The sequence below is a fragment of the Perna viridis genome, chromosome 2 (assembly GCF_037379345.1).
Source record: "Perna viridis isolate PV_CMFRI_1.1 ecotype Kerala chromosome 2, ASM3737934v1, whole genome shotgun sequence".
Classification (NCBI taxonomy): Eukaryota; Metazoa; Mollusca; class Bivalvia; order Mytilida; family Mytilidae; genus Perna; species Perna viridis.
The window spans coordinates 59,675,182-59,699,010 of NC_142446.1; the positions used below are offsets into that span (position 1 = coordinate 59,675,182).

Here is a 23,829-nt window from a genome sequence, read left to right on the forward strand (position 1 = left end):
CCCTCTGCATCTGATATTTTGACCCATGCTTTCTATAGGTCTATGTCTTTGAGATAAATTTTTAGACTTGTGCCACATCATCTTGTAGTCAACTCAGTTTATATTTTGACCATATAGCTCTAATAAAAATGTTTTAGCTCACGTGGCTCAAAGAGCCATGTGCTATTGCCATCACATGGTTTGACTCATCATCCTCTGTCTATTGTTGCTATTGCCATTACATGGTTTGACTCGTCATCCTCAGTCTATTGTTGTTAACACTTATTTGAGGACTGCAAAAAATTTGCTGTTATAGTAAAGTATGATGCTGCCCTTGTTGTCAGTGTGTGGCATTTAGACATTTGGTTTACAGACATTAGTATAAGAGTATATAAGTTAAAGGATCTCTTTCAAATTACATCACAAGATGCAATACCACAAAGTAAAGGTTGGAATTTGACTAATTAAGAGCAAACACGGACCAGACAAAAAGCATTTTCATTATGTCTGGACTTTAAATTGACTATAATTGAATGGAATTGGGTTTATTCCTCGAATGCCAACATCCTTTGATCTACCGACAATTTACCTGTAAAATTTTGTTGGCATTCAAGGAATAGGTGTTAGTGGTTATAACAAAAAAAAGTGCATGCTTATCAAAACTACCTAATTAACAGATAGGTAAATTACAGGTGACTTATTTCAGTTCATATTTCAGATAGTTATTCCAGTTGTTAAAACTTTATTTTTTGCTGTTTCTACTCAAACATTTCTTCACAAAATCATACATGTACATGTTTAGCACAATAGACTTTTGAATTAGTTTTGTAGTCCAATAACTTGGATATTTCAATCTATCATTCTACTTTATGTAGGAATACTAGTACTAAGCACTAGTACTAGTTACTAAGTATGAGGTTTTTGTTCAATTTAATAAAATATTTGTAATTGCTACACAATTTAGAAGATCTTTTTTTGCTGTAAGTGGTTTAAGGACTATACTCTTATTACTATAATTTGATACTGCATTAGGCATGAAAAGTAGAAAATAAATATATTCATATTAATTAGTTAAAATGTTAGAATGATAAAGAATGAAATAAATCGTAGTCTTCAATAAGTTCAGAGTTTGAAATAATTTTTATTGATGTTAAATTTCTGAATTTCTTTAAATAAAAGTAAAAAAATGTTAAAATTATATTTTTATAAATTTTTAATAATTCAATTAAATTATATTCTTGCATATTTTTTAAAAACCTTTTTCATTTAAAAAAAGGTATAAAATGTTCCATTTATCAACTTCACTAATTAATCTCAGCAGTTAAATAGTTATAAAACATTTTAATTGTAACAAAAACACCTACTGTTATAATATAAACATCAATTGAAATATTTTTGTTGGCATTCAAGGAATAGGTAACATATAAAATGTTGGCATTTGAGGAAGACACCTGGAATTGAAACATACGGTGGCATTTCCCCCAAAAGACAGAGGGAATTAACTTTTTGGGGTTGTGGAGGGGATTAAGATGGCCGCCGAGCTGTTAACACCATAAAACTCAGCTCCTCAGTTTTGCAGTATTTTGTAGTTATTTGGATGTTAAATTGGATAATTTTTTGACCAGAAGTTTTGGAATTCTATATAGAAGATGATGTTGAATTATGAAGTGAAAAAATGAATTTTTGAAAAAGTTACACTTATTCACTTTCTATATGGACATATAATATATTTGGATTATTGATTTTCTTAGTACATTAGTATTCTTTATAAACATGCAAAACCAAAGTCAAAAGCCTGAAGGTAGATTTAGTGGTAGCCAGAAAACAAAAGGACAGGACAAAGTTAAATCTGGAAAAACTGTTCAAACATTGCTTGCAGCTAAGATTGACAAGGACAAGGAAAAACCTACTAAAATTGTGAAAAGAAATTTTTCTGAAGTGTCAGATGAGTCAAATTCAAGTATGGATCTAACCGGGTTAATTAGCTTACAAAAGGACCTTGATGAGATTAAACACAAACTTGAAGGTATTGTTACAAAGAAAGACCTTGATGACTCAACAAAGGATCTAATAAAAAGAGATGATGTAGAGAGAATGGTCATTAATATAGTGGGAAGAATGACTAAAGATATTGAACTAAGAGTTGAAATGAAAATGGAAAAGAAACTAAACAAAGTTAAACAAGATATGCAGGAAACGATCGATGCCCTGTCAATTGAAAATGAGAATTTAAAACAAAAAACTGAATATTTAAAACTTGAAACAGCAACTATCAAGAAAGAAATGGCAGAAACCAACAAATTGACAAAGGAAGCGATCATCAGTAGCAACTATAACGAACAATATTCCAGAAAAACCAACATCAAAGTGCACAATTTTCCACAGAAAGAACGTCAAAACTTACGCAAGGACTTTATCGAAATTGTAAAGAAGGATCTTAATGTGCAATTGGAAGAAAGAGACGTAGTGGCAATTCATAGACTTCCTTCAAATAAACCAGGACCGAAACCATTAATCGTGAAGCTATTCAGTATGGATGTGAAGAGACAAGTAATGAAGGAGAAAAAAAATTTGCAAAACAATGTAAGATTTTACGACGACATCACAAAAAGAAATCTGGATTTTATGACAAAAATGAAAAACATAGGATGTTTTGCATCGGTGTGGTATTATAACTGTAATGTGTATGGGGTAACTGAAAGTGATCTACGGTTAAAGTTTGGACTGTATGATGACATTAACTTGAGGATTAGGCAAGGAAAGTGATCTGAATGTAAGACTTGGTAAACTGTGAGTTAACTGTATTTTTTGAATTTAAATTTTTTTTCTGCAATTGAATTACATGCCTTATTTTTTTAGTGCTTTTGCTAAGGAATGATTTGATGATTCATTTAAATACTAAATAGCATGACTTAAAATAGAACATTAAATGCAATGTTAGATGTAGCTAGTTAGATAAGGGAGATAACTGGAAAATTTTTAATTTACATTCACTGTTTTGGTTGTGCATTGATTTGTTATATTCGGATTTACGTCACAAAAGTAAACAATTGAAAAGTATTTAACAAATATTCATTTGATATAATTTTAAGAAAAAAAAATTTTCATTTAAAATTGAAGATTAAAAATTTTCAGGGTTTCAGATTTACAAACTTAATTAGTGCTGCAAAGCTGAGAAAAATGCATCATGATGCATGGTATCTTGATTTTGTATTTTTATTTTATTTTTCTACTATGTAATACCTTGGTATACTTGGTGTGTTCATTCATTTCAATCAAAGATTTATACTCTTTCCTTTCTTTTTCTATCCTTTTATGCTTTCTTCTTTTGACTTACTTTTATTCTATATATGCTTTATATTTAGTTGTCCTGTGTAGGATGGAAATTTTCAATCAAAGATTTATACTCTTTCCTTTCTTTTTCTATCCTTTTATGCTTTCTTCTTTTGACTTACTTTTATTCTATATATGCTTTATATTTAGTTGTCCTGTGTAGGATGGAAATTGTGTTATTACTTGTGTCTATTTTATGTACATATATTTACAATTTGCTATTATATTATAATAATACCTAATGAGTTCATTGAAGATATTATCTGTTAACTGTCAAGGTTTACATGATTATGCAAAAAGAAAAGATGTATTTAATTTTTTGAAATCAAAGCAATACAATATATATTGTCTTCAAGATACACATTTCACAGATGAAATTGAAAACAGTATTAGATCTATGTGGGGTTATGAATGTTTCTTTGCTTCTTATACCTCAAATTCTAGAGGTGTTGCTATACTCGTTAATAATAATTTTGAATGTAAGATTATAAAAGAAAAGAAAGATAGAAATGGAAATTATCTAATTTTAGAAATTTTGATTGACAAAATAAAAATGACTCTTGTGTCTTTATATGGGCCAAATTTAGATGACCCTAACTTTTTTCAACATGTTATATCTTTAGTTGAAGATTTCGAAAATGAATATTATGTGATTTGTGGAGATTTTAATCTTGTGTTAGATCCAGTCATTGATTATTGTAATTATGTCAATATAAATAATCCTAATGCTAGAAATACTATTTTAGAAATTATAGAAGAAAGAAATTTAATTGATCCATTCAGGGAGCTTTATCCAAGTTTACAGAGGTACACATGGAGGAAAAGGACCCCTTTTAAACAGGCACGATTGGATTTCTTTCTATTTACAGATAATATGTCAAATAATTTGAAAAATTGTAATGTTGAACCTAGTTATAGATCAGATCATTCCATGATTGTTTTACATTTAGAATTCAACCCTTTTGTTAGGGGAAAAGGACTATGGAAATTTAACAATTCTTTGTTGTACGATCAGGAGTATGTGAACACTATAAAAGAAAAAATTGATGAAATTAAAAAACAATATGCAGTACTTGTATATAATTTTGATAATTTTGACAGTATAAGTAATTCTGAAATTCAATTTACAATAGATAGTCAGTTGTTTTTAGAAATCTTATTGGTTGAATTAAGAGGAAAAACTATTTCTTATTCAAGTTATAAAAAGAAGGAAAATGAAAAAAAGGAACAGCAGTTGAAAAATGATATTGTACAATTAGAAACTAATTTGGACGAAAATTCTTTAATTAATTAGGAGAATAAGAAGCAGGAACTAGAATCTTTAAGAAAAAATAAAATAAAAGGTAAAATCATTAGATCAAGAGCTAAATGGATTGAGGAGGGCGAAAAGCCTACAAATTATTTCTGTGGTCTAGAATCCAGAAATTTTACAAGTAAAATTATACCCAAGGTAGAAAGAGATGATGGTAGTGTAGTAACAAATCAATTTGAAATACTAAGTGAAGTTAAATTATTTTACGAAAATCTGTATAGACAAAGAGATATAAATGCTGAGGTCAACGTTCAAAATTTAAAAAATGATTTAAGAAATAATCACTATAATGTTTTAACTGATGAGGAACAGAATATATTAGAAGGTGAAATTACTTTACTAGAAGCTGGAGTAGCGCTAAAAAATATGAAAAATAATAAAACACCAGGGTCAGATGGTTTCTCTTCTGAATTTTTTAAATTTTTTTGGAAAGACTTGCAAGTTTTTGTAGTTAAATCTTTAAATCATGCTTTTACTATAGGCCAACTTTCTATAACTCAAAAACAAGGCATAATAACATGTTTGCCAAAAGGAAATAAACCACGCCACTTTTTAAAAAACTGGCGTCCAATTTCTTTATTAAACACAATTTATAAAATAGGTTCTGCTGCAATTGCAAATAGATTAAAAAAGTTTTGGATAAAATTATTGACTTAGATCAAACTGGTTTTATAAGTGGGAGATACATTGGAGAAAACTTGAGACTTATATACGATATTATGAAATATACAGAAGAACATGAAATTCCAGGGCTTTTGTTATTAATAGATTTTGAGAAGGCCTTTGATTCTATTTCCTGGGATTTTTTACAGACTGTTATGAAATTTTTCAATTTTGGGGACAGTATCATAAATTGGGTCAAAGTATTTTATTGTAATATTAAGTCAGCAGTAATACAGGGGGGACACTTATCAGATTTTTTTAATATAGAGCGGGGTTGTCGACAAGGTGATCCACTGTCTCCCTATCTTTTCATTTTATGCGCTGAAATTCTGGCAATAAAAATTAGAGGTAATAAAAACATTAATGGACTTCACATTACACAAATTGAACATAAACTGTCACAATTTGCAGATGACACTTCATTAATTTTAGACGGAACTGAAAAATCTTTACAAGAATCATTGTTAGAATTAGATTGGTTTGCTGGAATCTCAGGTTTGAATATTAATTTCTCCAAAACCCAAGTAATTTGGATTGGAAGTAAAAGATATTGTGAAGATATCTTGTGCAAAAACAAGAATCTTACTTGGGGTGAAACATCATTTAAGCTCCTTGGTCTGAATTTTGATGTTGATCTAGATAGAATGATTAAACTGAACTATGACGAAAGACTTGTACAAATTAAAAACTTAATAAATCAATGGTCAAAAAGAAACCTTACAGTCATTGGTAAAATAACAGTTGTAAAAACACTTATATTGCCTGTGTTAAATCATCTTATTATTTCATTACCTAACCCAAGCAGCGATATTATCAAAAAAATTAATGACATGATTTTTACATTCATATGGAATTCTCCTATCAGTAGAGTAAAGAAAAATGTGTTGCAAAAAGAGTATCAAGATGGGGGTCTTAAAATGATTAATCTGTTTTCATTCATTACAGCTTTAAAAACTACTTGGATAAGACGAGCTTTTCAAAATAATTCAAAGTGGCTAAGTATCTTTATGTCATCTTTAGATTCTGAAAAACTGTTTAATTGTGGGGATGGATATGTACAAAATGTTCAAAAAAACTTAAAAAATAAATTTTGGAAAGATGTTCTAAATTCCTGGGCAATGGTCTTGGAGAAAGAAAAACATGTAGATTGGGAGTTCTTTCTTGCCAATCCAGTTTGGTATAATAAATTAATTAAGATTGGTGGTGAAACTGTTTTTTACAAAGATTGGTTTGTCAGTGGTGTTCATTATATAAATGATTTAATAAATGATGATGGATCATATCTTTCTTTGGAACAGTTACAACACAAATATGGAATCAATATTAATTTTATGAAGTATAATAGTATAATGTCGGCAGTAAAACATGCTGCTAAAGCTTTCTATGTAGGAAATTGTAAATTACAGCGTCCATTTATTCCATCTTTTTTGCAAACTATTTTAAGAAGCAAAAAGGGCTCAAGAGATATGTATAAAGTACTAAACCAAAATGATTCTACTCCAAAAGGACAACTTAAGTGGACTGAAGTACTTGATAACGATTCTTTGAATTGGAAAAAGATTTTTGTGCTACCATTTACAGTCACAAATAATACGAAATTGCAATGGTTACAATACAGAATAAACCATCGTATAATAGCCACAAACAAATTTTTATTTAAAATAAATGTTATCAATGATTCTGCTTGTACATTCTGCAATGTAGAACCAGAAACTATTGAGCATTTATTTTGGAATTGTGAGTTTGTACAAAATGTTATTAGTGAAATTGATAATTGGTTTTTGATACATGGCATAAGCATACCATTAACTAAGTTAAATTTCATTTTTGGAAAATATACTTCCAAGGGAGAACCATATAATATTATAATTTTAAATATCAAACAATATATTTATAACACACGCTGTTTTAAACAAATGTTATCTTTAACTGCTCTGAAAGAAAAACTTAAATACATGTATAAAATAGAAAAAATGTTATCTGTAAAAAACAAGAGAGTTGAACTATTTAACAAGAAATGGCAACAATTCCAAAATGTTTTAACATAATTGTGTCAATATTGTAAACAGGACAACAACTTATTCATTTAATTTTTTTTTCTCTCTTCTTTTCTAAATCTTTTCTATATGCTATCCCTAGTTCCTTTTTTATCTTTCTGTAGCTCATTCTTTTTCTATAAATTGAAAATCACCAATTTTTGAACATTTATATATACATATTGTGTTAAAAGATGATTATGATGTATAATTGTGTAATGTATTGTATGTATATTGTATGTTGAAAATTTTGGAAAAAAATAAAAAATTATAAAAAAACTTTTGGGGTTGTGATTACAACTATTTATGAATAAACGACCATGAATGGGATGCTTTTATTGTCCTCCGCGACACTTCGCGAGGAGACATAGAAATGCCATTTGTCCATCCATCTTGGTTTTCACACTTTTTTATAATGCTTCTACCAAAGAAGTTTTTTTTTTTTTGGTATGTAGCCTTATTATGAAGAATTACAGATTAAGTTTGAATTTGGATATTGTTGAATGATTTTTACAGAAGTTATGGCCCTTTGACTTAAAAAATTTCAGTGAATTCCACACATTTTTTGTAATGCTTTCGCCGATTGATTTTATCTTTTGTATATCGTGTAACTATGAGAAGTTGCAGATTAAGTTCGACTTTGGTTATTGTTGAATTATTTTTACAGAAGTTACGGACCTTAGACTTAAAAGTTATTGAAGATTGGATAGTTCAGCTTTGTTTTAAATTGAATACCTACTTGAATCATTGTATAACAGAATGTTAGCAAAACATGTTTTTTAAATGTTTATAGCCTTGTTCAGTGTTATTGTAACATTACATTGACACTGATAAAGAAGGCGATTTGTTGGTTGAGATGTATCTTTTTTTTACGTGGTGACATTGGAACACTGTTCAGGGTTCATCCTCTGGGGTCATGTCAAATTGCACCTTGCAAAAATACTATCCTACTTAATAAGAACCCTGGAAGATAGAGAAAAGTTTCAATGGCTGGAATATTCTTTAACTCATGGTATTAAATATTAATGAGGCACAGAAATGAATTGAAGGTGTGTGATTGAGAATATTTAGGGCCTGATATCTAGATATTTGGTTATTTTGTAGGAAGTTCTAAAGGTTTTATTAAAGCATGGTGTGAATGTCAACAAACCACAATCAGCAAGGAAAGGCAAAGTAACAGCTTTAATGATAGCAGCTGGTAAAGGCAATTTAGAAATGGTCAGATTGCTAGTACAAAATGGAGCTGTTATTGAACAGAGAGGTTTGTAATGTAATGTAAAATAATATTACATAAATAGCACTAATACACACTATAAAGGTTACATTTTAAATATTTTAATCTAGAATAATTTCCTTTTTAACAACTGCAAAACATTTTCTGTTGTATTAAAATGGTTTGACATTGATGTCTGTATTGTTGCCTGTATGGACTTGTTTTCCCAACAATAACTTAATAATTTGTTGGTTGATCTTTATTTAAGGTTCCAAACCATAAAAGGAAGTGGTAGTTATGGCCCATTTCATTTTAGAGTTTCCAAGTAGAGGCAAAAACAAGCATTTCATGCAATTTAACTATCTAACTTTAGTAAAGTGCATGGATGACTGCTATTCTACAATAATTTATACCACTAAGATAATACTGGGCTTGACTTTAGAGTCTTAGGCCTTTAAAAAGTGAGGGGTCAAAAAAGGTGCCAGTTTAAATTCTTGTCAATTCTTATCCTGTGTCAAATGTATAGTGGCAATTAAAATGCAAAGTTTAATGGTGTGTCCTAAACTTGCTTCAACTGTTCAGGGATCAACCTCTGCACTTGTATCAAGCTGTGCTTTGCTATGGATTTATTGTTTTAGATTTGTTCTTTTCCATGCTTTCAAGTTGTTATATGTGGTAAAGAAATCACATAATCTGTTCTTCTGTGTATCTTGGAAGCCAAACTTCTATACTTGTCATTGGATTTTGATGAAGGTTGGTCACGATATATTTGATTTAATTGCTTAAAATATATTGCAGTACAGTTAAGCCTGTCTATAGTGACCTTTCAAGGGCCGTTGGTAAAAAAGTCATGATAGGCAGGAGTCTTTATACATAGGTAATTCATGCTGTTTCGTGGCATCCTTAAACCTTTCAAAACAAAGGTTATTGATGTCTTCATTCCCCCTTATTCGCCTTTATTTTTTCTGAGGTCATAGGACATTGTTCTCATAGTTGTTTAACACCTCGAGTTTTTGTTTCTTTGTAAATTCAGAATCAGTGTTCTATTTACGTTAAATGATTCTGCAACTTTATTTGCAGGCTTCCCGCTGTTTAAAAGTTTTATAGTTTCCCCTTTTTTCTATAAGATCCAACACTTCTCTCTTTGGAGATGCCATTTTTTTTCCAAGTAGATTTTCAGCATAATTGAGAATTGTTTCATTGGCTACCATAAATCCAGTTACATACGAAACATGTCAACTACAGGTATCGTCTTAGCACAGAGAAAATTGCTTTATACAGGGAATTGGGTTTTGAGGGGGAACATTTTTTTATGGTTGTTTGTCACGCTTTACAGGTTGTCACTATATAGAGTTAAAATGGACAAGAAATTTCTTGGGTGGGATGAAAAAGGTTGCTATAGGCAGGAGGTTGTTCTAGGGAGGGGGTTGCTAGTACAGATTTTACTGTATAACTACACATGAAGCCATAGGTTTTGTGGGTATTTACATATTTTTGCATGAAATTTGCAGAATTTGTGTTATTGCCACTGCTGGAGAAGGATGTCTTCATTCATAATAATCTGTTGTATAAATCATTCCTAGTTAGTCTTTTTGGCTAGTTGAAATTATGTTGTGTTAAGTTTCAATACTTAATTGAATACAGGTATTAGTTTATACATGAAATAGTTAATATTTTTCAACATATTGAGAGGAAAATATTTAAATTAAATGCTGATGTTGATTTCATTATTCAGACAAATATAAGAGGACAGCACTTACCCATGCAGTAATGAATGGTAGTGTTCCTGTAGTATCTTATTTGTTGTATCTTGGTGCTGATCCAAATACAGCTGACAGTTCTGGTAATACTCTTGTGCATTATGCCACAGCTTATGGCTGGTACTTTGTTCTGAAGTTGTTGGTGAATGAAGGAGGTGCTGATCCTAAAACAGCTAATGAATGGAAGGTATGATATTTATTTCATGATTATTACGTTGTATGAAAAGTAGTACACATGTACAATCTCTGAACTGAGATGGGCAACTTTTTGAAGGATCAGTAACCATTTGCTCACTGACCAATTTTTTTTAATATCTATTAAGGAATCAGCCTTTCTGTCTGTCCACATTTCTTGGAAATGCAACCCCTTCTAAGCCATTCAAGGGATTTTGGTTAAATTTTATAGGAAGGTCTGACATCATAATTCGGTGTGCTTGAAGGAATTTTGACTTGAACCATTTAGCTAAAAGGGTAAAAAGGGACCACCTGTATTCTGTGTCAAATATCTATTCATAATCAAAATTCAAAGATGTATCAAGTTTGAATGTTGTATATACTTGACCCAACTTTTAACCTCTGCGGTCATATCAAGCTGTGCCTTGTAGAGTATATTATTAACCAAGTACTATCTTTAAAAAAGATAGCCAACACAGTAAAATTTATTTTTGTTCATTTTTTTTTTGCTTATAATTTTCATCAGGAAATAACGCATGGCACGCAATTTCAATTTCCTTTTTCAATTCCCACTAAGTTATCAGTATTTGGCCAATCTGGAAACAGAAATTTGATCAGGTGACTTGAGTTTCCAAGGATGAGCGCCTTTAAGGTCAAAGGGTGAAAAGCAAAACTACACTGACTGCGTCTGAATAATATTATGAAAATCATAATAAAAGGAAAGAAAAATTCAATTGATGAAATGATAGTTCTCCAGTGATATTTTATAAGCAGTGTCCTTGCTAGTGCAAAATGGAGGGCGCCGTGCCCTGCCCATATCACGCCTGTGTCCCTGTGCCCCTATTGAGTACCCCTTTAGTGCCCATTTACAATTATCTGAATGTCTCTTTTAAGATTACACTCTTACAATTAAGTGTCACCTTCATTGATTACATCTTGCGGTAATTAACCCTCAGGTAAACCTTGGGTAATTATTGGTGATCAATCAACTGATTAGGGTTATCGGATGATGATTGACAAGTAGAAATTAAATCTAGATTGGATCTATCTCCATATCTTCAACAGTACAGAACATTTATCAAAAGTTATGATTACAGTAGTTATTTTTTATGATTTTGAAATTTAATTGGAGCAATGTTGAATATTTTTACATTTCATGCATCATTTTACCTCATAGTATGTCATAAATGTACAGAATCACTTGCCCTGAATCCCCTGTATAGTGTGATAGAAGGGGAATCTTCTATTTATTATCTAACATGTTTATGTTTTCACAAAGCATTTTGTCAACTGAGAAAAGTCTTTAAATACAATAAGGTTGGAATGCATATATTAATAGTAAAACTTATCCAGTTTGCGAAATATGACCCCAACACTGTCCATTCACACATTGTGCCACCTTCATTTTCAAAAGTTGGCAGATATGCAATAAGAATACAAACATACAAGAAAAGCAGAAAATGAAGGAAGATATTTCTGATGATGGAAACATTTATCTTAAAAAAACTAAGACCGATGTCCCTTTTTGGTTGAAAAAAAAAAAACATGCTTGTTAAAGTGCCCTGTTCCCAGTGCCCCTCTATTTTCAAATCCTAGCTAGAACAGTTAAGGTTTCCGTAATGTGAATTATTTTATCATTGTTCTGCTATTAAGATTTCTTTTTTCCAGGTGAGCTATTCAGGCTTTGTGGAGCCTTTAGTTGACTCAAAAGTACAAAGCTGATTTCCTTTTTGTTTTACATTTTCTTGTTTTGTAGATAACTCCTGTTGGTGTGGCTTTTATGAAAGGACATATGGGGCTGGTAGACTTCCTTTTAAAGATGCCTGGTGTTGATATCAATTTCAAGAATGACACAGGTGATTTACATTGAATAAGAGATATAGTGAACCATCATTTGAATGTTGATGTAAATTTATATAGAGACAATAGACAAATTCCTTGGCAAGCATTACAAATAATTTGAATATTTGGATAATTATACCTCCACTTGCAAAGTGGTGGTATATAGTGATAGGGATGTCTGTCTATTCATTGTCAGTCCATACTTCATTCCTTCTATTACCCATCTCTTATCTGTTACTTCTATACCACCAAATGGAAGTAACTTTTACAGATTCTTCATGGCATGTTCCTGTTGTGCACCTCCTATTTTAGATTTTGAATCTATTCAATTTGGGGGTTTCACATAGCAAAACATGGACTGTCATCTCTGAGTATGAAGAAAAGAGGGGTGCATCTCTTATCTGTTACTCTTCCTACAAAATTTTTTTTTACCGTAATCAATTTGGAGATCATAAGGTGTATGTTATCAAGTGGAGGAGTGGGGAGTATCAAGTTAGTCAGCATTGCTCACAGTGTTTCTAGTTTATCAATTTACCAAAAATATGGGCCTTTGCATTAGCAAATTTTACAAAAATAACAGTTTTCCTGACTTTTTTCTAAACAGTTGCAGATATTTAGCTGTTTTTGGTATTTAAGTTCACCATGATGAGTTACAGTTCAAATTTACATTTTGTTCTGCTCTGTTGATTTTTACTGAATTAACAGGCCTTTGATTGAGAAAATTTAATGAAAATAAAAGTTTTTGATTTTTTTTCTCAACACTTTCAGATATTGAGGTTTTTTCTGGTGTCTTAGTCTACAATGTACCATGATGAGTTACAGATCATTTTTATGCTTCTTTGAAATTTTCTATGAATTAAGGCCCTTTGAACTTTTTGTTCATATACTTTTTATTTGAGAGTCTAATATGTGAACGTGTTGAATATGTGATTGTACTCACTAAGGTTCTTAAACTGTTTTGATTTGATCTATGAACTCTGCATCATTAACACTGGTACTGTGAAATCAGGTCTAGTAGGTGGTTGATTCTGTCAATCTGACCCATTGTCTGTCATGCTTTACCTAAGTATTCAAACCTTGCACAGTGTTTATATTGAAGATGTGCACCTCCTATTAAAGAAACATTTAATACATTTATTTTACTACATTTTTCCATATGCTGAACTAAGCCAACTTTTGTGACTTTATATTGGTGTCAGTACCTACATAATCTGTTACTCAAAAAGTATGAAACAAGTGCCACATATTTTTTTTTAGTTTTTAGCATATCACATTTAGCCATTTTTGTCACTTTATGTTGAGAACATTACATATTTTGTGTATCTGTAAATCAATAAGTATGAAACAAATAACACGAAAAAATTATTAAAACATAGTATTTATACACATATTGATGATGGGCACCACCTATTTTGGAGAAATTCTATTATTTTTTCTATATTGTTAGCTTGTTGAACTGAGGCATTTTTGGAGTACATTACTTAAAAAAAAAAAATTATAACCAAACAGTAGTTTTCGACTTGCTTATAGTTTATATACATATTTAAGTCATGAAGACACTAGTAAATATCTGATGGTGACAAAGGTCCAAACATGTATAGGTCTTGTTTGAGCTTCTTTAGAAGTCTTTGTGAACACAACTTTCTTTAACCACTTTAAAAATAATTCTTCTGATATTTGGTATGCTGTATTGTAGATGTGCATGCTACAAAACCATTTTGTACAATTTTTGAATTTTTGAATTTTCTTCGATTTATGGGACGAAGATGATTTTAATGCGTCTCTATGAAACTTATAATGTTTTATAATCTAAACCAGATATCATTTATCCATTGCTTCTGAATTTGACAAATTGTCTTACTCTTTTCACTTTAACAATGAACTTCTTCTCTAGTTATATTTCAATAGCTTATTCAGCCACGGTGAGGAAACATACTGGTATGGCGTATATATCTTGTTATTTTGGCAGGAATGACTCTATTGTGTTTAGCCTGTAGTAGCAGTTTACAGAATGGTCTAGAAGATCAAGTCATCTATCTTCTGAAGAAAGGTTGTGACCCTACAATCAGTGACATTAATGGGTTTAATGCTGTAAGTTCTATAATATTTACCTTTAATAATTTAAATCATAAAAACCCAGTAGTCAAAACTTTATATCAAACCCTTAGAAACCATAATGGAAAAAACAAAACGGTCTGTGGTCTGTTGAAATAACTCAAAAATATTAAGTATTGTAATTTCAATCAGCGTGATACTCCATTTTATGTTTTGTGTTTAAAGCAGTAGTACTGAATATACTGATTTGCTGTGTCTAATCCTCCCATGTAAGTGAAATCATCTTTTACAGACTTGGGACATGGAAATAGTTCTCTGGTGAAATTTCCATCCTGGTTTGCTACCATTTGAACCTCTGATGTTCCATTGTTTTGGATAGTTGACAACATGTAGACATTTTCATTGTTCTTGTCTTTCCATTCTGAGGCATCTAGACATCACATTTGTTGAAATTTCATATAACCCCTCTCATTAATGCCAACAGGTTTTTTTGCAGATAATGTGAAGGGAGACCTCTTCTGTTGTATCTCACTGTGCCAAATCTAGAAGTTGTCAGTGTAAACATGATAGTTACAGTTTATCAAATTTGAATTATGTAGACACCTTTACATTACATATGACCCAAGGTTTTCTTGTGGATTTCTATTACTACCGGGATACATATCAATGTATTGCACATGGAAAGTTATTGACCCACCTTAACCCAGGCTTTCACTCCCTATTTGTGAGGTTTTTGAGGCATGTATTGTCTGAACTATAATCTACCTTTAATGGAGTCATTGTCTCATCTATAGTTATATTTCTTCTAAGAAATCTCATAATCTGTGGGTTGTGATCTCTGCTCATAGTTCAATAAAACAAAGCAAGAAGAATAAATGAATCAGTAGACCAATACATCTCCGTTGAAGGTTTCTGATTAATGCCCATCTTGACAGAGTCTCAGAAAAGCTATTGTTGGACATGATCATGACATTTTATTTTCATTTGGATGCAATTCTTTTTTGTAAACGTGCATACCTGTCACTTTCAGTGAGAAGAAATTTAATGAATGCTACACTCAAAAACAATTTAAGGAAGTTGAAGGTCCAGGTAATCTGTCAATGTCAGACTCCTCAGAACTTATTTAACAATCAGCATCAGTATCACCATCCCCATTATATATTTGCAATAGTTTTTGATGTCTAGCATCGGCTTCCTGAGCCCATGAATGATAAAAACCATCAAATTCATCAGAATCAGATGATTTTTTGTCCAGGATGTAAAAAACAATATCTCAGAAACAACCAAGTGCAACTTGGGTAAATGGATCAGGATATAAATAACATTCTTTTCGCAAATTCTGTGGCTGTTTTCTTTGAAATTTAATGAATGCTACACTCAAAAACAATTTAAGGAAGTTGAAGGTCCAGGTAATCTGTCAATGTCAGACTCCTCAGAACTTATTTAACAATCAGCATCAGTATCACCATCCCCATTATATATTTGCAATAGTTTTTGATGTCTAGCATCGGCTTCCTGAGCCCATGAATGATAAAAACCATCAAATTCATCAGAATCAGATGATTTTTTGTCCAGGATGTAAAAAACAATATCTCAGAAACAACCAAGTGCAACCTGGGTAAATGGATCAGGATATAAATAACATTCTTTTCACAAATTCTGTGGCTGTTTTCTTTGAAATTTAAGTTTTAGAAATACTACCAGAAAAGTAGCCATTGGATATTTGTACAACCTAGCAATATAATTTTAAGTTGTAAAGCCACTTATATTTTGTGTCTTTCCTTTGTATAATACTTAATGTGATCTGTTGTTTACATAATTATCTTAATGTGATCTGTTATGTTGTTTACATAATTATCTTAATGTGATCTGTTGTTTACATAATTATCTTAGTGATAGTTTTTTTTCTTCTATTATTAGAACTTGTGATTTTAAATAAATTAAAATAAACACATGAAAACAACTGAGTTTAAGATTCTTTTAATTGATTAAACTCAGTTGTTTCCATCACAAGCTATTTAACACAATCACTTTACCAAAAATCTCAAAACAGACAAAATGGGCAGCTTTCTGTAAGATTGATTGAATATATTTTGCAGTCTTCAATGGAAAACCAGTTAGGCAAAGATTGTTAGGACAACTGGATATCAAATCATTTTAAATATTAAATTTGACAATTTTTAAAAACAAATCAAAGTGTTAAAATTGACTGCCATTTTGTGAAAGTTCCCCATTTATTTAGAAAAATAATTTGATAAGCTTCATTGATAACAAAAACAGTGCCTTGATAAAATCAGCAAGATGATCCTCAAAAGCTAGTTATTTTAATTGGGAGTTTGAGTTATTTTGACGCACATATCTGTATTTCAAAAAACAAAGTCATAAAATAGAAATTCATGTATACTGAAGGATAATTTGGGCATAGGGATGAGGGTGCCAAAGGATCATTTCTGCATTGGTATGAGGGTTCTAAAGGATCATTATGGTTTGAATGGGTCAAGGATTAAGACTATCAGAGTCACTTTATCAGTAGATTGAACTCAAAATATGACTACAAATAGAGGCTATTTAGTCCAGAGTTTCTGATAAAAAATTTGATCCACTAAGGACCTGACCACTGATTGTTAACAAGAATGATAACGTAAATAGTTTACATTTCATTTTTAGATGTTTGTTACATTTTCACAGGACCTCAGTTTTTCAATTTCAAAATTAGTATCAAAGTTTGAAGAGCAATAAATCTTCATATGATGTTCATATTTTTTTTTTCAAACTGCCAGGATGCAGAACACGAAGTGTTAATGAACAGAATAACATAAATAGTGTTGATTTAATAGTTATAGTGTAGGAGGAGAAGGGGCAAAGTTTTGTGTGTGTGTTTTTTTTTCAAATAAAGGGACATAACTTTGTTATGACAGGTTTTTTTTCTGCTTAGCAGGGTAACTCCATACCTTTTGAAGTTAAAAAGACTTATTTGGAATACATCCCAAAAAGTTCACAGTGGAAGAAAAAAAATTACAGTTAGTATTTCCATTGTCTGGGAAAAACCTTGATAAATACAAGTATTTCCATTGTCTGGGAAAAACCTTGATAAATACAATGCTGACCTGCTCTTCACATTATTATAAAGTTCTCCACAACACAAAAATATATATGTTTTCCTTTTTTTCAAGTTACATCATTTAGCAGCAAATAATGTACAGGAAACCAGATGGAGAAGAGATTCTGAAGATGTAAGTGTCATTTTTCAGATTTGTAAAGAAAAATGTGGATATAAATAGTAGTTTGAAGTAATATGTGATAAACAATTTTTGATATACATGTTTTAATTTTTTGGCCTGCAACAAATGATGCAGATGGCAAGACTAAGGATATACTTTTTCAGCATCAATGTTATTCAGTGTTTTAGAAATAATTTGTGGAGGGGGTAGATTTGTACTCATTTTAACATGGGTACAGCATTTATATTCGATTATTTTTTAAATGAGAATATGAATGCTGTACTCACATTAAAATGAGTACAAATCTACCCCCGGAAGGAATTATTTCTTTTAATACTGATATGACAAATACAGTAATTTTTTTTACATAAATTTCCCTAGGCGTAGCCAAAATAACAGCTGTTCCGTTTAACCTCCCCCATATGGAAGTTGGATTAAATTTGTATATTTATGACATTTCTGTGTTTAAATCAACCACACAGTTATATGGCAACTCATTTTAGCTATTTATTTGAAAGAAAAACAAAAAATAAAAAAAATATTCATTTTTTCATATATAAGAGGCAATGTATGGAAAATGACTATTTTCAAGTCCTAACCACATACTTAAAATGTGTTGTAACTTGAAAACTATCCTTTATGCAGAAGTATTACTTGCTTTAGGTTACCTGAATATAGATATGCTCATCATAAATAGTCAAGATAATAATTTTATTGAACTGATATCCTACAAATTCATGAAAACAAAATGCATTTCCAAATTTGGTAAAGATTAACCATAAATGCAAAAAACCTGAGCTACCATAAAAAATCAGGTTCAAAAGTTGGCTAATTCATCTTAAAAGTGTTACCTGTATTGGGGTACTACTTTTTTCAGCTGGTAAAGACCACTTGCTGAATATCCAACTTTACTTGAAAAACTGGCTTACTAGGTCTCAGTATCGTATTAATTTTCCCATAGACTTCTATAGTGAAGTGCATATTTTTAGGATTTTTTAAAAAATATGTAAATTGATTCAATAAAACTTTCACTTATGTAGCATTTCTAAGGACATGTGAAAAAATAATTTCCCGCAAAGAAAATAGGGTGAGTCCACGAAGATTGGACAGAAAAGTTGTCTTGAACTATAAATAGCCATTTTCCCTACTTTCACTTTCGTTTTGCACTCACCAAACCGACCTTTTCAGTGGAACATTTTTATGATATTATGTTAGATTTTCTTTTAAAAAAGTTCTTCATCTTACAGTGTGATGTTTGCTCTATTTTTTAAGTCATTGTTCATGTCTTTTGACAAAACATTAGTTTGTAGAGAGGCAAAAAGAAAATGCACTATATTTTTATGGCATCCATGTTTTGACGTACACCCGCTCAGGGATATGCAATACGATACTGGTACCTAATAGAATTCTAAATATTATGGTAACCTATATAACATCAAATGAAAGTATGATACATGTTTTTAATTTCCTATACGGAAAATTAAATGTCACACTTTTTTTCACTAAAACCCAATGGCAACAACTTCAGAACTGTGCACCCTGGAACATCCAAACAATGCCAAATTTTGTCAAACTTTAGTTGAAGTAGAAATAAACATAAACATGTATTTTTAATCATAAGAAATGTTCTATATGCTTTGAAGTAGTATGACTCAAACCTGTCATGAGGAACCTGTCGACTAGGGTGATGTCAATTTGTTGTATGGATTTTATTAATTGTTTATTCATTTGTCAATCAATATTCCATCAAACATTTTATATGACCACAGAAAAAATTGCTGTCCTTTATTGGTATCATGCTATTGTCTTTGTTGTTGTTGTCCATTTATATCTGGACAATAACATGACTTAGGGTGATTGGATCTCTTTGAAAGAGTAGCCACAAGGTGCAATTCCACAAAAAGAAGACTGGGATTAATTTTTTGGATTACGACATGGACAGTGAAGGATATGTTAGCATTGCTTAGTTTTTATTCCCCATTACACAAAGTGGTGAGGTGTTATGTGCTACCCTCTAAAAATATTGTAGTTGAGTGTCAGCCTGTCCTCTCATCTGTGATTTCCAACTAAACAGGTATAAGTATTCCCAGTTTTTAGTGCAAGCAAAGCTGATGTATTATTCACAATATTTGTAGTGCTGATACAGTTCTGTTTATTTTTTATTTTTAGGAAAAAAAGAAAAATGAAAAAATGGACCTCACATTAAAAATAGCAGAGTTATTGATTGATGCTGGATGCAAACCAACATACAGAACCAATAAGAGACAAACTGCAATTACACTTGCAATACAAAGGGTAAACTACATCCAATGTATTAAGTCACACATTTTTTTACTCTCATTTTGTGATTTAATGGGAAACTCCATGACCTAAATTGAGACTTTACTAAAATTAGATGGTTTTCAAGTAGCAACTCACTTCAGTTCTATTTGCTTACTATTTATACCCCCACCCGGAATGAGAAGGGGGCATACTGTTTTAACCTTGTCTCTGTGTCCGTGCATCTTGGACAATTTGTTCTGTTTGTTTTCTCAGCAACTGCTCATCACAGGGGCTTAAGATTTTTAAGACATTCTTTCTGTATGTATGCCATATGGTGGGATTCATTTTCAGAAAATTTTGACAACTTCCTGTTTACAATGGACTTTGTTTATTTTTTGCTTCAAATATTTGTCACACCTTTTTTCAGTACCTACTCATCATAGTGGCTTGAAATTTAGCACTTTTCCCCTGTAGGTATGACATATGGTGGAATTCATTTTTGCAAAAATTCAACAAGAACTTCCTGTTTAATGAGAACTTTGTTTATTTCCCTTATATTGTGATTAAAATTAGGGGTATCACTAGTGAGCCATTGCTCACAGACTTCTTCTTGTATTTCTTTTGACCAAAATAGTTCTTAACTTGACAAGAATCCAATTCTCTTTGCATAAGAATAACTTTTTAAAAATACATGGAAGATCAATGCTCTGAAGAACAATTTTATTGGATTTTTATGAAACTGTACATGAATGTTGGGCATCAGGGTTAAGTCCAAAACAAGAAAATAAATTTGATAAGATAAATCCATAGCCATGAGCTGTTTTTATTTGATACTTCAAGTTTTATTTCAGTTGTATGATGTTAACATCTTCATCCTGTACACTTGGTTTTTATTCTGCCAAGGGTCTTATGATAGGGCACCAAAATGTCCAGACAAAACTTGATAATAAGTGAATTTGTCTCTTTGAAATTGTTTCACAAGATGCTATACTGAAGAAGGAAATCTATGAGTGTTTTTGGGGTTGGGACTTGAACTTATTAGGAATTACGGGAGAAAATGGGGCCTATAACTTGCCTTTAGGTTAATGGATCTCTTTGAAATTCTACCACAAGGTGTCATATCACATTAGAAAGGCGTGGATAGGTTTTGGGGGTTATGACTTGAATCATTTATAAATTTTGGGCTAAGAAGCTGTCTGAAGCTAGGCCTTTTTTGGTTCAGAAAATAATTTTACTAATAAGTGAAAGGATCTTTTTTTAAAACTGTACAGCAAGGTGCCATACAACAAATGTGACTACAACTACAGTTGAACGTCATTTGTTTGAACTTAAATGTCAAATGTTAAAACATTTGGGATTTCTTGAACATTATACTAGGTACCAAAGTTTTCTCATATATAAGCATTATAAGTAACCTTGGAAGTATTTGAACTTTGACTTCTTGAACTCTGTAATTGACTCGGTAGTCCCTTCGTTAATAAATCTTAGAGAATAACCCTCCCTGAACTCCTCAGTCATTTTGTCAGCTTGGGTAATTAAAGGTGTGAAAAAACTGAAACCCTATCTTAATGGAAGTGTAATTTTAGTTAATTACAGGTAATATTTTTAAAAGTCATCACTAATTAGGTAGAGAATGTTCTTGAGAAGTCAGCATAATGAAAGCATCAAAGAAAGTTAGATGAAAACGAATTATTGACCAAGGAACTCAACTTCTGAAAGTTTTAAAAGCAAACGCAGCATTTTTAATGTCCTCAAATCAATATAACTTTCTTAAAGTGAATGAAAGAGTAATCAAGGGAACCAAGGTTATAGCGGTAATCAAAAGAATGTAATCTGGGGACAAAGGCCAGACATGGAAAACAGACATACACAACAAAGAACATAAAGTAACTAAAATCATACATACAAAGTAACAAAAGTAAATGAGAAACTCGGACTCTACTAAAAACTGGGAGCATGGACCAGGTGCACTGGTAGGGTTAGTGTCCTCTGCTTTTCTAGAAACACCCGCCGAGTTGCTCATAAATAGTCAAGTCCGGGGTAGACAAACGAGGGAAGGAAAACTATGACCCATTGAATAAATCAGTTTTCACAGTGCTTATGGATACACCATAACGATCCACGAGTTCATGATAAGGACCATAAAACTTCTGTAGTGATGACTTCAATCTTGTAGCAACATAACCCTGTTCCAGATGCCTATTTGTTTAAGTTCTAGTGCGATACAAAAAGTCTGTGTAGTTTCGGCAAGCTCTGGCATAACTTATGAGTTGTGATATGAACACTCCATACGCAGGAGCCGAAGGGATGTTGCTACAGATGAAAGGATAGTTGACAATTCTGAATGAAAAGTCATCACGTTTGTCGTAAAGTTTGGTCAATAGTTTTCCTCTACCATCGATTTCTAAGTGTAGGTCAAGATATGAGGCTGACTTCACATTGTCTGTAGTATCCTTTATCTCAAGTTCTTTTGGGTAGATGCGATGTATCAAATCCCCGAAATTAGGATTGTTTAAAGATAATATGTCATCTATATAGCAGAAACTGAGATTGAAGGATCTGGCCAAACGATATTCTTTCTTTCTGATCAAATCAGCTATAAAGTCAGCCTCATAAGAGTGAAGGAATAGGTCAGCAAGTAAAGGAGCACAATTTGTTCCTATTGAAATGCCGACCGTTTGTTGAAAAACACGTCCACCACACTGGACAAATATGTTGTCAATTAAAAATTCCAGCATTTTGTAGACATCTTCCTCTGTATATTTGGAAGATGATTTGGAATTATTTCATACTAAGTATGAGGAATCTCTACCAAGAACTATATATTTGTATCTAGGTGTACCATCTTTTTGGGAAAAACAAAGATGTATAATGTTTTTAAGTCGGGATTTTAACTGAGTATGGGGAATAGAAGTATACAGTGTTGAAAAATCATAGGTTTTAATGCTATTATATTCAGATAATAGTCTTGAACTGATTGTCTCCAAAAGATCTTTCGAATTTTTCAGGATCCACATTGAATTAATACCACTACGGGAGTAACAAGTGTTGTGGTAGGACTGTAGACCCTCTTTGACAGTTGTGAGTATAGAAGTTAAAAGTTTTGAAAGAGGTTTGGTGGTACATTTTGCAGATCCAGCTATGAAACGTTGTTTGTATGGATTCTTGTGAAGTTTAGGAATCCAGTACATAGACGGTAAATCACAATCATCGTCCTTGGTAGAGAGACCAAAAGAGGATAGCACAGATTTATGGTTTTCCACAATCTCTTCTTTGTAGAGAGTGGTAGCAGTGTAGGTCTTATCACTGCTATTATTTTTTACATCTACCTCTGACAATAAACATTGGATATAAAACGTTTTGCAGACAAAAACAATGTTGTTTTGGGCTTTGTCTGCTGGTACGACAACATATTTGTCATGTATAGTAGACAGTGTTTTTGCTACATCGGGGTCTTTGAAGACTGATGTAGCCTTGGCACTCATTGACCTACTTAAAACTTTCATTCTTTCCAAAATTAAAGACCTCACGGCTTTTAACCACTCTGACAGAGAATCAATGTCTTCTTGTTCTCGTTTTGTCCATTTTCTTGCATAGTCCTCGACGGCATCCATAAGAACTTTAAAGTTATAATTCCAATTTATGGAGTGTGGTTCACGGTACTTGGGACCTTTAGAAAGGATATTATGCAGAGATTCATTTTCGATAATGGTTAAATCTCTCGTAATGACGTGACCAGAAGGACCATATTTGAATGGAGAGGTTTTGCAAGAACAGTCAGGTGGTTTAGCCTTGACATCCTCAATCTCGAGGTTCTGCAATAGCCTTTTATAATTGAAAATTTTGGATGCGATGGGTGAAGTATAGGAATATGAAATAATTGGTATGGATTTGTCTTTGAAATATGGGGGAATTTTGTTGGTACCATTTTTGTGATGGAGGATGTTAGCCAAATTAATTGCATCTATACCTTTGTTGA

The 23,829-nt window shown here is 31.6% G+C and overlaps 1 protein-coding gene across 1 annotated transcript in view; it reads left to right on the top strand.

The window, feature by feature from the left end:
• Window positions 1–23,829, top strand: part of LOC148626287 (poly [ADP-ribose] polymerase tankyrase-like) — a 172,023-nt gene that overhangs the window by 55,462 nt on the left and 92,732 nt on the right. The window contains exons 17-22 of the mRNA XM_088570167.1: window positions 8,428–8,584; window positions 10,272–10,483; window positions 12,227–12,326; window positions 14,282–14,403; window positions 17,541–17,600; window positions 19,758–19,883. Of these exons, the coding sequence (XP_088426293.1) occupies window positions 8,428–8,584; window positions 10,272–10,483; window positions 12,227–12,326; window positions 14,282–14,403; window positions 17,541–17,600; window positions 19,758–19,883 (777 nt within the window). The remainder of the gene's footprint in view (window positions 1–8,427; window positions 8,585–10,271; window positions 10,484–12,226; window positions 12,327–14,281; window positions 14,404–17,540; window positions 17,601–19,757; window positions 19,884–23,829) is intronic.